Raw genomic sequence first — 18,517 nt, 5'->3', positions numbered from 1 at the left:
TTGCTTTACTTTGTACATTTGTCCATATGGTGTGGTTTTTTCTGTTCGATCCCTTTTATAACATTTATGGTCCACGACTCTAAAAGTCATTCATTGCAATCTGTTTCGTAAACGGTCTGTACATCGTCCCCAGCACCATCATGTGGTTGTTTACATCGCCGGCATGCCATTACCTGCCAGGTAATGGTGTTATTTAGATGATCAGAATAACACCATTAGAATGAACGGGCAGAGCAGATCAATATTATCACCACTGCATCAACATCATTATCAACATCATTATTAAAACAACTCCAGCAATTACTTCAATATTTATAGCCTACTGCCTAATCCCTCAAGATGAATTCTACAAGTTAAGCCTACGACGGCTTAAGAATAGCACACGCAACGGCCGTCGATTGCAAAATTTGCTATTGAAGGCTAAGGCCATACATAGCTCAATACGTTTTCACTATATCCGACATACACGGCGCTGGGCTTAGCCCGACCCGCATCTTTTCCTAAGCTTGCACCAGGCGGCGCCACGAGTCAACACAGCTCTCTGGCCTAACCGACCAGCACTAGCGACGAGTCCGTATGGCTTGTCACACAACACGCAAAGCAACTGTATTGCCGGTGGCGAGCCAACAAACCGGCGTGTGCAATCGTACAACGGCATTCCTGTGTATGGAGTGGATGGTGTTGAGTCGCCGTCCATGTTTGGAAATATCAGCCATATGAATGTCCGTGCGCCTAAGCATGAAGCGCCAAAACGTACGGACATTAGTCCTTCTTATCTCAACTTTCCTCTATCTACTAGCTGGGGGCAGCGGTATTCGACGTACTGGAGTCTCAACATGAAGAAGCAGAAAAACTGAAGGTTGGAGAATATTACCCGAACAATAAAGGAACACTACAATATCACAGACAGCGATTTGGATGACTTGCGGTTAACCATGATTAAATATGTTCCTCATAGAGCTGGCGTGCAGTGGAAATTTACCGGATCTTTCTTCTTTTGCATGACTGTTATTACCACGATAGGTAAGTTGGGTTATGAGTATACTAAATCATTTTACAACCTTAGCATTTCTGTGTTGTAAATTTTTAACTCAGAGAACAAATAGCTCGATGCCTGTTTCCACACGGGCCTAGTTATACCTGATGCGTACATACAGCAACCACAGTAAGAAATACAATAGACTGTTAATGTCTCAAAGTGTCATCATTGGTTCCCGCACTTAACACCATTACACAATAAATTTATGATATAATTATCAAATTTGCAAACAGCGGACAAACGGCTGTGTTGTGTTAACCCTAACCCCAAGGGTATATGTAAAATAGTATTGGAATTGGAGGATTTGGGAATAGTAAATGGGTGGGAGCTGTTTTAAGAGATTAATACAGTTTCATAATCCTTGTACTCACAAAACGAAAGTTTGGACTACAGACACTTGAAAAAAATCTAAACGGAGGCTATTATAGGTATTACCCGATGAGACATTCACGGCCTTGCTCGAGTATTTGCTCTTCAAACGATTTGCGTGAAATTAAAAAAAAATGTAAAGCATCACCTAAACGCTATAAACAAGGTCTGTTGAATGTACTGTATGCCGACAATTATACAAGTGTATATACTACTGAGCCTAGTGTATTGGTTAGATTCCTATACGACAGGCGAAATTATTTTCGTCAGATTATTAAAAGTAACAAAGGGACACAAAGTATATATGTGTTAACAAAGTGATAGTTACCATGTTTGCTGTGTATATTTCGTGTAAAAAGAACGAACATCGGATAAAATCTTTATTCCGAAGACATTTATATTCAAAACGTAATTTTATGGTTCAAGCAATTCCATTTTTGTTTTGTTCAGTTAAGGATGATATTATCTACTAAAGCCAATGCGACGGTAAACATCGTGGACATACCCATTTTTAACTTTTCGACATATGAATAATTACTCGGTGTAAAATCCGTTAAGAGAACGCGATATAAAGGTTTTTCTACATGTACATATACTCGGTATACATGTAGGCCTACATGTACATTCATGCGCTGCATTGTGAACACCTTTATACGATGGCAAAAATAATGACCTTGACATGCTCGCACGAAAAGGATCACAAATATGAATTCTATCCAACGAGATGGTGTTAGTAGACGATTTACATAATCCGTTCCCGTTTTTTTGTTAAAAATGCACGTACACCATGTTTGCAGTGCATGTTGTCTCCATATCCCTATCGCCTTGAAATTAGTTTGCATTTCAGTTTCAAGTCGTCAGTGTTAAAAGACATGGGGTACCCACATCTGTGTATTTAAAAAAAAATGAGGTGTGTTTTATCTTTGTAGTGTTAGCTAAAGGAACCCCTAACTGTTTTTCCCTATGTTACACCGGTGAACTGACAGAGCCTTGGTAGCATTACGTTCAATGTCTTATGAATCAGCTGAACAAAATCCGTGTAGAAATGAGAGTATTGTTATGTGTAGTGGAAGTTGTGAGATGCATTGGCATTTAGACAAGCATATACAATGATGTAAGAAAATGCGGCATACATGTACAATGTAGCTGTCAATTACTAAATATGCAAAAATACACGCCTCGATGGAGAAAAATGTTGATCAGGACGAATTGACAAGCTGCCTAAGGCCACACCAACCTCCTCGTATCATTGTACTTGGTGAAGCTTAGCTATGTTTTCATTCTTCGAGAAACATCCAGAGCAAGTTAAAGAGAAGCGCAGAGCACAGGCCAGCCTTTCTCCATAGCCATGAGCCACTATTCGAATCCTATGCGCCTGAACCATGACTTACTGTGTGATGTACAGTCCACCGTATGCATCATAAAGTTAGTATGAAAGATATTAATATGTGAAGTTAGTTTGTTTTGGAAAATATGAGATTTTACACTTATTACGGATGTTCAAAAGAAATTGGAACTGGCCTCGTGATCAGGCTGACCAGTGGAATTATTCATGCAACAGAATTAAAATCTCAAGTGCATTGTACATGTACCTTGCGAAAGTCGTGCATCTGATTGTGTCTCGGTTTGTGAAATGTAAAGTACAAGGTGATGTTTTTTATTTGATTGCTACTTGATAGAGGAAATAACCGAAAATATACCTTTACTAATGCGGCACGAACGTCACCCAACCCGTTGTGGCCTCATACGTAGGCCTACATTATTTCAAATGAAGAAAAGGAAGACTAAACTATGTTATTCCGTGTCTCAAATAAAGTATATTACAGCAGGCATATATAATTCTCAGTTCGAAGCTCATTTACCAGAGGTTTTCCTGTCCTTCAGATTCTTACAATTTGCTTATTATTAGTATTAACTTCCATGGTTTTGCCTCTCTCAATAAATACGCATTGAATATGGTTACCGGTTGCCATGGAAGATTTGATAGCTCGTACATGATATAGGCGCGTAGGTGATGTCATGCGTTGGGCACTCTTTGCTATCACTCCAATTCCATGACGGTTAATTAACTACCCTAAGGCAATCAAGTTTTGCATCAAAATGTGTCACTTGCTACGTGTATCTCAGTGTGTTATCTCATAGTAGGTAGGTCGTATTTTCTTGTACAGTGCTATACAGAACACGTGTACAAAACAACCCATTTTCCAACTTTTCGTGTGAATTAGCGAATTGTAGTTGTTGATAAATCTTTTGCATATCGCGAGAAAAAAACTCGGGAAATGTCATTGCTAACTTTGTGGTTATACAACTGAAAATACAATGGAATGACTCAAAAAAAGTTTGATATTGAAATCAGTTTTTTTATATCGTAAACAATTAGTCAACATCAACACGTTTCAAACTTAATTTTTTGACCTGTGCTAGGTATAATGTAGTCATTAATACATAAAAATAATTTCCGGCTAACTTTAGGCTGTAATGTTAGTATTACACGCAATGCACCCCCTCCAGCATTAAGGGAACCTATAAATCGTATAACATAGGTGTTGAACCATTGGGTGCAGCTATTCATTCAAACTTTATTGTCCATCTTGTCATGCCAGTCACGATTCATTTAAACCTTTTGCTAAACATTCCTATCTTATCTGATCCATGCATGCTGACTATAAATTAAATTAGTTTTGCTATGGAGATATGATAAATCCACATGAAAAATGTTTCTGTCCTTATTACAGCGTAGTTCTGTGACAAATTTGTTGTCACGCCTAAATTGTGTCTTAATATACCAAATACAAGATCGTTGGTGGACAAAGAGCAGTCAAACAAAAGATGAATGTATACATCTCAACAGAGCCGGAGTCCCCCACATACTCTTTGCATGGTTCTACTACAAACCATCACTTTATACGTCCAAGGGTATTCAACTACATGAATTAACCCCGGGAAGACATGTTTGAATGGTACAGATAGAATATTGGGCACGACAAAGCATTTGATTAGAGTCGTATTAACGACTTAACTTAACCAAAACTGAAAGGGGTAACTTGGCAAGTTGGTGTCCATCGTGGTATTAAATCGTTGTTTAATTTTAATATTCCAGTGACATCGACATTCCATGTTTCTATCTTCTGTTTTAGTACCCTTTTTGAATGAATTTCCAAAACCTTTTACATTAGTATGATTTGCCTTACAGCTTTTTAAATTTATGCTAGTGGGATATAAGCATTTGTTAATTTAGTACCACAAAGGTCTACATTATCATGCACATACGGATGATATTGAGTCTATTCTTATCTCGGGTCTTGTTGGTAATTACGTGGTTTGACCTCAAAATCAAATAAGAAAGGACTGGGAATACAATGCATATTGGTGGTTACATGCCCCGAGTACTGTTTCATGATTAGATGATGGCTAAGATGGTACAAATGATGGAAGAAGTAAACAAGAGTTTTAGAATCTGTAGTATGTAGAGGAAGGCCGGAGCAAACATTAAAACCATAACTCAATTACAAAATGTGACGAGTGTTTCGCTCAGTCATAGCTGAAGCTGATGTATGTCTAAAATATATAAAAACAGCATTTTACCGAAGGACAACTTTATTAGTCATTGATCATTAATCATTGAAGTGAGAAATTGTAACAACTTACCCTAGATGCGGGGTACATCATAATACAATATAGAGTAAATTTTGCGTGCAATGAAAAATGAAGTGTAATTACGTTTGATAGCATTTATACAAAACACCATAGTACCCGTAATGTACGTACATCATGTTCTTTGAGCATCTATATCTACTCACAGGTATAATGTCTTGGGATTTTTAGACTAATTGTTATACTGTAGGCCATGTATACTAAACTATTTTAGTCAACCTTTTCAATCTACATATGGTAGTGGTAACTGTAGAGATTACATTGAAACATTTCGAAATGAAAAAGTCACTTTTTGGATCGAAAATCAGTTGCTGAGCACCCGCCTTACAGACTAACAGAGATTCACAGTTACATGTACGAGGTACCATTTTATTGTGCTTATTTAATACTGCATGTGAATGTTTTTTTTTTTTTCACTATGCTGTCATTTCATTTCCGGAGGGATGCATGTAATGCACAACGTAAAAAATAAGGTGCACTTGTCAAAAGCTGTCATGAAATGAACAGTTGAAGTTTGTTGAACACTGTTAAAAGTTTAAACATTCAGTACGACGATCATTGTGAACAATGTTCATTAGTCTTAGCGTGCATTAGGGTATTGCTTTAGGGTATTATGTATTTAAATCAATGCTGATTGTACCGGTAAGCAGTTTTCAGTAGTAATTGATAACTTGTTTATTCAAGATATTTACATGCGACATGCAGGTGTTGAATTGGATATTTTGTAGATTACTGTACATATTTTAATGCAGCTTTTGCTTGTGACACTATCCGCTTTGAGCGGAATAAAAGAGGGCGGGTTTTTGTTTGGTTGGGTTTGGTTTGGTTTGGTTGGGTTTAGTTTGGTTTGGTTGGGTTGGGTTTGGTTTGTGGGTTTTTTTGTTTTTGTGTTTTTTGGGTTTTTTGGAGGGGGGTACTCACCGCGTAGGTGCGTACATGGTATGTGCACGTTTGACGCGGAGCACGCTTGGTACTCGTAACTAAACTGAGTTCAGGCGGCTTGTTCTCGTATGCTCACGAACAATTCGATTTGTTGTTCGTGGGTCAGCCGCTCAAACTCCAGGAACAAACAACCAGCTATTGCTGGTAGTTAGCGACGTGAGCATGCGGCATGCAACACGCCCGAGTCCATGTACGTTATTCGAGAGTTAGTGTTTGGATGGGCTGAATTCTTTCTATTTAAACAGGAACATTCATTTCTGTGTTATGGAAAATAATTCATGTTAATTTTGCAAAACGTACCATTAATTATCTCTGGCTTTGGGAGCCATTTTTCTACTTTTTGCAGCTGTTCAAAAATCAAAATTTCACGAGTTTTCCCGTTTGTTCCTGTAAAACCCTGACGATGAGGTGGTGTATGATCCTGTTCCGACAACAGTGTTCTTGAGTCGTTTTCCCGCCGTTCGAGCGCGAGAACAAAAAAGCCGTGTCAAGAACAGGCCGACCGAACTCGACCTTACTCCGGCATGCGTGGTCTTTGCGTACTGCGTACTCGCGGAACGTGTCCAAGAACCCACTTGTAACCACCTGTCTTTCTTTTCGCCGATTGGGGGCTCACTTCAGCTCGGGGCGGATACTGCATGTGATTTTAATATAAACATACTATAGTCTGTGGCGGATTTCACATCACAAACATTACAGGCATGTGCTCTCCTACAAGAGTTAGGCAAGCTTTTCCTAATGTGACAGATCCTTGAATCAGCAATAAATGCAACACGACGACATACTTTTATTGGTTTTGTCTGAGATGGAAATGAATTAATAGGCACACTTTGGGATATAAGATGAATAATATAGTTACATGTCTTTGATCTACTCGTGTGTATAGAAAGTGAAGCACTCTGAGTACATAGAGTCGATTTCACTAGTGCACTTTTAGCGTAATATTCACTGTTCAATTCAACAACATATTACCAGCCAAACATCTAACTACAGTAGCTCGTCAGTATTTACTGTGCTTTATTAAGCAAGTTTCTGATCATGCACATATACTAATTTTGGAACTTGGGAAATTATTCTTTCAAAGAATTTGTATGACACTTAATATGCAATCCTTACATTTTGCGAAATCGCATTTCCGTGATCTTAAATGTCAAACTGTTGATTGTTACAAAGTGCTAGTAACTTCGAGTTTTTGTGAGAATCAGTTAAACTGGGATGCAAATTAATAGAAAATTGGGTTAAAACGGAACAGATCAGTTTGTAGACACTGAAAAATGACTTTGCATGCAGATTTGTATAGGATGATTGGTAGGTTTCATTTAAATTCATCACTGCCCGACTCTTCGCTTCTAGCTTTTCAGCAGATTTATACCTGCACAGTGTTCATCTGGTCGAGCTACACTTACAGTTTACAGTATACCGTAACAATTTATTTGTCTTGTGCTGTATTAAAATTACCTCTGTTCCTTTTTTCTTTAGGATATGGTCACTCAGCCCCGTTGACGGACGGAGGGAAAATCTTCTGTATTTTGTATGCCTTAGTCGGAATCCCGCTGAACCTCGTCATGTTTCAAAGTGTTGGTGAGCGGCTCAACATATTCATGGGATTCTGTGTGAAAAACTTCAAACGATGTGTAAGGTTTAAGAAAGCTGAGGTATCACACACGGAACTTGTCATGTTGGGAGGTCTGTGTACCATGTTGATCACAGGAGGTGGCGCTGTGGCATTTGTTAATTTTGAAAATTGGAATCTTTTAGATTCTATTTATTACGTAGCCATAACGTTAACAACTGTGGGCTTGGGAGATTTTGTAGCCCTTCAGCAGGACAATATGCTACAAAAAAGGCCGGAGTATGCGGCCTTTGCGATTATCTATATTCTTGCAGCCTTAGTTGTGGTCGCCTCTGTTATGAACTTGTTGGTGCTGCGTCTTTTAACGCTTAATACCGAGGACGAGAGGCGTGAGGCTCAAGCTCAAGAAATGACCTCACGCAGTAGTGGGTTAGACCTTAATCACATAGATGGTCATCTACCTTATCATCATTCACACGCTGGAGGTGCTTTACTTGGCAAGAAAATGGACCCGAGATCCATTTGTGCCTCCTGTTGTAACAACTGTAAGCATCCTCATAGAACTCATCATGATCCGTATGGGATTGGCCCCAACGCAATACATCTCCAACACATGGGACCTACCATTTATCATGCCACTTATTCGGACGATGAAACATTTGAAAACTTCATGACGTGCGAAAGATCTTCAAAACGTAAATCGATCTAGCCTACCTGAACAAAGATTTTCGACGGGAGTTTAATTATAAGATGGTGATACACAACCAAGGAACTACCTGCCAAGGAATTACACAAGTAAAAAAATAAGGCTACATTTACCCGATGAATTTCCAACAGGATTTTAAACAGGAGAGAGAGGACCATGTGAAAAGATTTGATCGGCTGACTAGAAGATCTGACAACAGTTGAAACACTGGTAGAAATATACCTTATAACTAGATGGTTGCATATTGAATCGAGATTCGGTTCATACCACTGTTAAGGAGAAAGATTGCTTTAATAAATATATGTCTTTATAAACTTCTATTAAACTGAGCTAATTCGGTGATCCCAAATAAGGACCATAAGGACCACTCTTAATATCTTAAATAAATCAGGCCATTTGTCGCTCCAAAAATACGATCACGCGAAAGTGATAAAGGAAATATCTCGGAACGGTTTAAACTGCAGCAGTATAGGGAATTAAGAACTTGAGTTCACTTTGTTGAATTCTGTGTCTCGTCGGTGACTAGTCTGTTTGAATGATGTTAATTCTGAAGGGTGTACATGTATATTTTTCTGAACGGGTATGGTCTTATAGTTGGGTAGGTACTCTTCAAAACCTTCCTACTTTGAGGCTAGTTTACCTTTTCCGCTTTATTCTGGTTCTTGATGGCAGCGTGATATTGATGGAAAAAAGACGCTGTTTTGACTGTTGGTAATTACACCATTATGTTAGATCGCCCAAGGAAACGTCTTACTAACGTCAAACCAAAGGATGACTTTTGTACCCTAGAGAAAAAGGTGTTCAAAAATGGTTCTTTGGTCACAGTCTGATTATATAATGGATATACACTAAAGATGCAAAGTAGGAAACGACTGCCTACATTTACACAACTCTAGGTGAAAGGCAGTGCCTTGAGACGTGTGCCCCTGATGTACACTTGAACCAGCGCCAGCTCACACGATATGGCTGGCCCTTACTGAATTACCTGGACAGACGAGTCCTTGAGGATTTGTTGATCATCCCGAGGGAGTAAACCAACCTCAAGACCTTTGGTCGAATGCATGATAAGTCTCATAGCAGAGCTCTTAAGCGGTCAATCAGGCAAATGCATCAAAATTCTCAGACCCACAGGATCCAACTACATTGAATGGAACCGCTGCTTTTATATAAATAAAACAAGTTTGTAATAATTGTATATTTATAGAAACTGTTATCTTTTTAAGGGACACTGCGAACAGGAAATACATGTATAAGATCGGGCCACACTTATACCCGTATATAGCGGTATATAACGGTTGTTTTTACGCGCTACAAACACTCCCGCTTGCAAAACAAACAAACATACCATCTCATCTTTATAATGAACAACAGTTAAAACAACAGTTAGCATTAAACACTGAAAGCGTTTTTTAAAATGTGAACATTTCAACTGTATGACAAATTAAGTATTTGATATCAAACGTCTATTCTTATACCATTATGTAAAACATACTACATAAAGCTGTGGAGACACTCTCGTTCTGCCTTAAATTACATCATGCTTTGCTCAAAATGTGGAAATCTTCATTAGCATAAATCCAAAACATTGCAATTTCTCCTTTTACTGCTACAGCAGAGGTGAAAAGTATTCGTAACATGTAAATAAAGCTGTGCTTTTGTACCAGTGAATTCACTTGATAACACCAGGTTATCTTCAATAAATTGGGTTCTGTGGCGGCTTAAATGACCCTTTGTCAGCTAACAACAAAATTGTTCACGATAGTCCACGTGCTACTGTTTGGTTAAATGAGTGGCAAACTGAGCAGATGACAGGTAGCTTCGATTGAGTACACTGGTGTTGAATTAATATACAACAATATATGCAAATCCATTCACACACAATCTTTAACCTCTGCCCCTGTTGCGTGTACCTATACCCACATGTATGCTAGGATTACTCTTGTGACGTGTTGCTGATGCACCCACGCATAGTGTGGGAAAATGCAAAATTCATGAGCCGTTTCTGCAGCAAGTTTGACTGAAGTTGACCAAATCTAACTTCTTCAACAGTGATAAAAACTAGCATAGGAAAACTGAAGCGTAAACCTATCGCAAGGGGCCAGGGGCGACGCCCAAACGGTGACCTGCTCGTTAAATATGAGCTTGACAATCTTCCAGTAATAGCTGGGTATACCGAAATAGATTTGATTTGCACCCGCCTGTACTTTATTCTGCAAAATGAGGTCTCAAGAAGCAGATCGTTATTTTACAATCCATCTAGGCGGTCGTACAATTTGCGTGGCTAGAGATCGTGCCTGGTCGCCTTATAAAATTCACTGGGTTATTCTGAATGGAATGCTAACCAGACAAGTGTCAAGCTATTGAAGTACCACAGGGATTGCAAAAGCAACAGACATTGCTGGAGGATATCGTGCACGATATGAGGCCGATTGGTACCTCCCCCCACATGTCCAATCTCTATACACACTCTAGACTATTGTTACCTAACACCCCCCCCCAAGAAGCCTGTAAAGAATTCCTGAGACTCCGATCAAACAATGACCAACACAAAGACGGGAGGTGGGGTGCTCTCCACCCCATATCTTGCATCGTATGTGCTGGAGATGTTAGTATTTCGGTCACGTACTTGTTTAGCACGTCCACATTGCTCCTGAGAGTGTAAGAAAATGGTGTACCGATTTGTACAGCATTCTTAATTTATTTGTAAATACATAAGTTATGTCGCGCCGTGGATAACAGTGTGGCATTAGGTCTAAATACTACTTTGATATTTACATGTGAATAATTCATACTGGTGGTTTGGATATCCTTATTAGCACCCAACATTATAGCATCATTTAATGGAGCCAATACCAGGCATCCATTCTATTATTAATTTAAGCTTTCCAATTTGTTTCCTCTCAAGACCTGGTATTATTACCCGTTATTGATATTGTATCTGATTTAATACACAAAGAATGATTTTCCAGCGTTTTAATAATTTTGTACATTTTTACTTCTAAAGTAATTGCACATAACCACCAAAATGTAAGTATTACAAACGCGTTTAGTAGATTTGAGATGTTTGTGGTTTTTTTAATCAAGACATTACTCAGCATTGACAGAATGTTAATATACATGTTCAATGTGCCGATCCTAGGCTTCTACACGCATCCAATGGGCTAGATCAGACCAAAACGACTTTTTGATTTAGAAGCCAAATACCTTTGAAAACCTTTGTTTATTACACCATTATTTGTGCTGACGCACTCATCCAAACCTTTTTATAACAACGGAGGCAGCAGTTTGACGATAGGCCATGCTGTCAAAGTAAACATTACCAATATACATATCAGTAAACACACGAATTTTTCGAATTAGTATATTATTCATTATATATTAAACCAGGAAACGCTTGTTTATGAAGCCTGTAAATTGATACTTCTGCATTGAGAAAAATTTATTTGTGATGCTGAGTCATATCTAGACAGGGAATTACTAATTTGATATTTGTATTTGGTTAATTGATTATTTCGTTTGTTAAGTACTCATGTTACCGCATTTTGCACAAGATTTCAACCCGTTCTTTCTTGTAGTAGACCTAAAACGTCATGAATAAAGAGTTGCGTTATTTGGTGGAGATTAAAATGACGGTTCATATTATATTCCTGAATATTCAGCGCAAACATAGTCCTTTTTCTTAAAGTGGCTATCATTTGTTTTTTATACAAATTCATATTGTGTAATACGTGATTTTCAACATTTTGGGAACTAAAAACGAAGCATTGAATTAAACTTCATTTTTAACAAAGATTTTTGGTGTGTCTGTCTTTTTAGGCGTATTTTGATCTAATGGCAAATGAAGTTCTTATCCTAGTAATTTCCAGTGTTTCCTTGAGTTTAATTGCGAAAGTAATTTTCATGTCAGAAAACCTTTTGTTCTTCCACATGAAACTTAAACAAAACAATTTACATGCAAAACTTGTTTCTGTTAGTCTCTGTATTAGATTAGTCGCAAAAGTGTGTTCGAAAATAAGACAGTTCTCCGTTTATTATCGACAACGTTTATTAATCACATTACGTGGCGAATCATGGTTTCGGTATTGGTGGCGAGACAAAGTGGGATTTGTTGGGTTTTTTCAAAACAAAGGTCCAAACTTGTCTTCATCTTTGAAGGAATCTCCACCAGAGATTCAGGTGGCAGTGCCGTTTCGGAGGGTTTGAGCTTTAAATCCCGAGAAAATCAAGGAGGAAACATGTCTCCGGAGAGAAACTTGCCCCCGTGTCTTTTCATCTTTGTGAACATGAAATTATTAAAAGGTTTGTGGAATAAGTTATACCAAGTATTAATTTACGGAAATATGTTGACAGTTTTCTGATAGTGATAGTGCAGAGCTATATTTACTAGCCCCTTGATGCCTATTGCAGGACTTGACAAACGCCAATTACGGTGGAGGTAAAAGAAAATCGACCATGAAATATTAGGTGTCTGATATATCACCTATAGCAGGTCCTCCAGTTTGCAGGTTGAATATGAAGGACGCTTGTGTTAATGGAGGATGAACGCGCTGCTTTAACACCAGGAAGATTCACTCATTCCATCATACCCCCGAAAAGACAAATATAAACACGAAGCATCCTTGAAGATTAATCCATGAAACATCACAAGAGGCCTTACTAGGATAACCTAAAGGCACATTGCGAGAGGCCCTTATATATCGGGCCAACTTAAAGGCACATAATGTGACAATTCTGGGTATTTCTTACTTAATCAGAAATAAGCGAAACAGATGTGAAATATTTTCCATATGGACTAAACATTATGCTGTATCTTCCTTCTTTAGTTCATTATGCGAAAGAACATCAGAGGTAAATACAATCCAGCACAAGGCCGAGTCGGTTATTAAAAATGACAAGCATTGATGCATAAAAGACTATACTCGCTATGTAACATATGCTGTTGGTATTGGAGACGTTGTATGTTAATTCTGAAGGTGTCAAATCATGCTGGTTTACAGCTGGCTGGTTAACTGAAGCTGTACAACGTGTTTCTACTGCTTGTCAAGCGTTTTGTTAAGTGTTAACAGAAAGGCTTCACTCAAACTACTACTTTACTACTAGTTAGTACTTTTATACACGTTTAAGTGTAGCCTACTGCTAGGTTACAATTTGTGTTACATATATATTTTTGAAAGTATCCACATGGCATACCAATATTTTAAGTATGTTATTAGAAACCTGTTAATCAAGAGGTGCCCCACGTGTCTGGATCACATTAAAAGAAAAACTCTACTTATTTCGTCGCTCCGTTGACGATCCATCCCATGTCTAACAACCCAAAATAGTTAAAAATATTGTTCGTCCGTCGCAGATAACCCTTCATAAATATTGATGAAAAGAGACAAAAATAGACATAGACAATTTTAAATGCTTCACTTACGTACTGAGTAGATAATTAAAATACGAAACTTGATTACAGTGTGGCGTGCATCCACGTATTATGCCTGTAGTCTTGTTTCCACTTCTCTATATAGACAACTGTATGTTGATGCAGTGTGTTACCAACATCCTACATCAACTGGGTTCAACATCCTGAATATTGAGCGGAGCGGTTGCGGAAGATAGATGTTCAGTAAACTGTAAAATCAATACACACGAAGGCCATACAACGTAGTCTTCTCACCAGGCGCCAAGTAATTTATCAAAGCTGGTCTCGGCGTTCAACTTTTTGATGTTGTCTTCCCGAGTACCCTTACATCGATTTCTGCAACCAGCTGTGCATTATCGCATCATCTGTAGCATTTTGGAACGCTAGACGATATTATTTTTTGTTCAGGCCCTTTCGAGTACCAGGTGAAATATCTAAATTGTAACAGGCAGTGCTATATTGAGTTTTAAGCACTGATATCTTGATGGCATGGAGAATTATTTCTTAAAGGTGAAAATACTGTATGACTGGATGAAGCAGTATTATACTGAGTACCCCCCGCCCAATAATGTTTTTAATGAGTTCAAAAATCATCCACTGTTGATATTGTAACTAAGCAACGTTTCTTCGGCTTGCGTGTAAGTTTATTTTCTAAATTATTCAAAGTGATGATGTTAATCACAAAAATAATGTGCATGGGTAATAGAATATGGTCACTCTTATAGCCCCCCCCCCAAAAAAACCACATAAATTTCAGTCATAGAATATGCAGTAAATTTTGAGTTGAACTAATCAGTACCTTGATGAAGAAACGTTCTTTTGGGCGCGATATTGGTCGGCATGGTTTTAGCAACGGGTAGGATGCTGTTGGTAGCATTATAAATGGTGTACTACAAGTACATGAAGGTGTAGTAATTGGCATAACGATACGATCAGTTTCAGTAATGAGACTCTCATTTATGCTTATCTGCACAGTAATACCGGAATTTCAGTGGACTTTTAGACCTCAATTACAATGTCTTTTTGCGTGGGCTATTGATCACTGAAATGGAGGGTTTCTGCGAGGTGACATGACATTTTCCCAGGGGGACAATGTTGATACATCTCTGTGCTTATACCACCAAGGGATGCAGTAATTCATACCAATAATTTGGGAGTATTGTGAAGTGATGTAATGTTCTCAAGTGTTCAACAGAACAAAATAGAAAGTGTGACCAAATGTTAATTACTGCAAGAGGGGAATGTTTAATTCCTCATGTAGGAAGGTATTTACGGCATGTGTTTTTTTTTTTTTTTTTTTTTGCTGTTGTTTTCCCGTATGCTGCTAAATGTCTTACTACGAACGAATGACAATAGGCCAGAATGCATTCAAAAATATACCTAAGTTCTGTATGACAGTTCTCTCTATGAATCTAATTGCTCTCTGACAGTTTCCCTCTTTACAAGTTCATTCTGATCACGTCTTACTTCACAACCCCCCTCTGTGTCTCCTGAACCCCTTCACTCTATTTGTTTGATTATCCTCTATCTCGACAGATCTTCATTAATTTTCTCCCCGTGTCCATGAGGAACCGTGTATTCTCCAAGGACCCGACGGGGTGATAAGTCATCCTCGCCCCTTCAGTTCCCAACTGATTAATCCCAATGCTGAACTAAAAGGTCGCGCTCCTCTCAACTGTATAATGAGAAGATGCGACTTTAATAACAAACTGCGTTAAAATTGGATGAAAACCATGGTTCCATGGCTTATAGCCTGAATTTGTGGATGTTCAAAAAGATAGTAGCACTAGTCGTGTCAAGACTTGTTTTCATTTTAATTGAATTCTAATGCCGTGATGAATTTGAAATCAGGAAACATAACTGCATATAATAACCATTCTTTGCCTTTTAATGAAATTAACATTAAAAAAATCTGTTAGTTTTTCAAAATATGGCTCGGATTTTAAAACTCCAAATGAGTCCCGTTTGAATTTTTATTTCTATATATTTTGATGTTTATTTGAGTTAAAGACTGTATTCTTTGAAAGAAGGCAAGAATGGACTCACAGGTGAAAATTGAAGCATATTTAAAAATTCTGAAAGCATCCATCGTCTAAATACGGTGCGTTCATGTCAAATACTGTGTATTATATGGAAATCATATGAAATTTGATCTCTTATACAGAGTAGAAACCAGGTTCACTTTAGTGTCGAGTGACGTGTTTTGGCGGTTCCTTGCCGTTTTATAATAAAATATGAGCATGCGTTAATGAACTTTAGTTCTACGATCCAGAGCTTTAGTAATGACCTTGAAACGTATTTCATGGCGATTGCACGTACGGGTAAGATGTATACACGTGTGTTCGCAGCATACAAAGGGGAAAATGGCTGTGCAGCCGGAACAAAAGGAGAACGCATTTATTAGCAGCCATAACGCTAGAGATCTTTTCACCACCGAGGCAGCTGCATGTTTGTCCTACATTTTATTTTATTTTTATTCCCGAAAAATCTTCAAAACTACGCGTTATCCCCTCAGATTAATTTAATCCTTGGTCAACCAGTGGACAGACTGCATTATCGCACTTGGAATAGGACTCAGTTCTCCAGACATCTTTGGTTCCTAGCAACCAGCAATCTAGCTAATACTTAACAGGTTAAAGACCCACAAGGGATTGTGCTGAGAAACCAAGGCGGTAGACAGCCGGTAAAAATGGTTGAGTGGGCGTGACAGCTGCACAGAATCACAGAAGCCGACAAATGGCGGACTGTCAAATCGTGCAGGCTATGCAGGCGGGGCACAGGTTTTAATCTAGGGAACTTAACTGTGACGTCTTGTATTCGGACCTAGGTTATGGAAATAGCTAACTTTTGTATACCGATGCCTTTTGTAAATGTATGCAGGATTTTAGGTTCCAGCTTCCATCTACGAGAATATGCAATAGTGAAGTTTAAAGTTTAGGCCATACTTGATTGGATAAACAGTCACATAGAATACATTGACTGAAATGTTACAAACAAATAGTCTATGAAACATTTATTATTAGGGTTCAATACTTTAATTTTCATAAAATATTTACAATTCAGACAGGAATGCTGGGGTCAGATATTGGAATGAGAGATATATAGAAAAGATACGAGATATTATAAGCCTCGGTGACTTAATCTGCAAGATTAAGTCTAAAACACTTATTACATTATGTAATAATGGTCGACACTCATTACATTAGGGTGGATTAGATTAGGCTGGACTTCATGCTTTGATGGAGCCACTCAGAGTACATGAACAATGTTTATGACTTCAAACATATCATCGGTAATTAGTGTACATTTACAGTCGACATATTCAGCCGACTGTCTCACGTACTTTGTCATATTTCAACGATTTTTATAAGGTTTCCATACACCATTGTTTCATTATTCATGCATTCTCGATAAAATTGTAATATAAGGAGAAATAAAATACTGACTGTTCAACAACATTCAAACAGAAAACTTATTACATACGCTCAACATGACATTTCTACTCCAAGTTTAATAGCTCTACAATCATTTCAAGTGTCAAAAGGTGTCCACAATACGCTAAACTTGACTATTCCACTATTTTGTTTACACTAAAGGTAACAGGTGTAATCTATGTATATCTAACTGTTCCCTGGAAGCTAAAGTAATTAGTGGCATAATTGCTATTTGAAACATGACACTTCGTTTTCCTAAAGCGACAATGCTAGTAAGAAGCCAGTGAATTACCGCCCGCTGAGTGGTTATTTTTCACGCGAAGGGTACTGCCAAAATTGCTGATCGACTAGAATATCCGGTTGTTGTATGTCCATTTTTCAGATTAATCTTAATCTTTGTCTCTTTATGAGTCAGTGAACAGTTCATCGGTCATTTTCAAATTACAGTAACATGATGTTCACTTCTGTACTGCAGTTCTGAATTACACACAGGTCTACTGGGTTTGATGACATTCTGCACAATTTAAAACAAGAGTGAAGTTCCTGATTTTATTTTTTTGCAAAATCATCTGCTACGTTTTTGAAACAAGCATAAAATTGATATTTCTTTACTATTAAAAATGGGCAACGTCTGGCAAATCAGACGTTATTGTTCATCGTTTTATGTTGTACTTGTATTGAAAACTTTTTGAAATGTGCCTCCTTAAATGTTTTAAAATAGTTTATGCTTATGTTACAATAATTGACTTTATATCGTTTCCATGAATGTACGCTGACTTTCAAATGACCTATTCAAAAACAGCAATTCCCACCATTACCTCGATAAAGTCCAAGCTTAAAGAGATGATTTGTGCGATTAATTATTGACATTAAATATTTTTGACAGTGTGTTTACCTGAACCACACATCTTTAAAAGTACATGATACACCAGAGGCGGAAGTATCAAACAGAGCTATTAATATTTAGTCATCACTTTATGGCGATACTTGTACTTTCAGAGGCGACAGTGAAAGGCCATCTTTGGTTCAGATTACACGTCCAAAAAATTCCTCTTAGATTTTACCAATGAGGCGCTTTAAAGAGACAAATGATAAATTAGTTTGGTTAGTCTTTTTATATGAGGCTGGTGACTAGCCGTCATAATAACAATGGAGCTTCAGCGTAGAACCTTTAAAAGACTAGGTCAATCAGTTAGCGATCCATGTAAGACTTGTTTTCCTTTTAGCTGATAGGGACCTACATTGCATAATTAATCAGAAATGAGATGATATTTGTTAAGATTGGAGCTGCAGAGGATATACTCTCGTGTGGTTTTGTTCAATTTTACTCGTTTTTACTATGAAGGCATTTCTAAGAGTAAATATCAGAAAAGATACTTCGCAAGATTTAGCA

The 18,517-nt window shown here is 37.9% G+C and overlaps 1 protein-coding gene across 1 annotated transcript; it reads left to right on the top strand.

The window, feature by feature from the left end:
• The first annotated feature begins 445 nt into the window (after positions 1–445).
• LOC147799764 (two pore potassium channel protein sup-9-like) lies at positions 446–9,287 on the top strand. Its single transcript, XM_087133529.1, is given in 4 exon segments — positions 446–801; positions 803–859; positions 861–1,023; positions 7,484–9,287. Coding segments are annotated over 4 exon segments (1,104 nt in total). The 5' UTR covers positions 446–720; the 3' UTR covers positions 8,287–9,287.
• Positions 9,288–18,517: the final 9,230 nt, after the last annotated feature.

The sequence above is a fragment of the Acanthaster planci genome, linkage group LG02 (genome assembly GCF_054643075.1).
Source record: "Acanthaster planci isolate LZ-2023a linkage group LG02, COTS_SCS, whole genome shotgun sequence".
Lineage (NCBI taxonomy): Eukaryota > Metazoa > Echinodermata > Asteroidea > Valvatida > Acanthasteridae > Acanthaster > Acanthaster planci.
The sequence above is the reverse complement of the archived record's forward strand: the minus strand, read 5'-3'. Positions and strand labels throughout refer to the sequence as shown.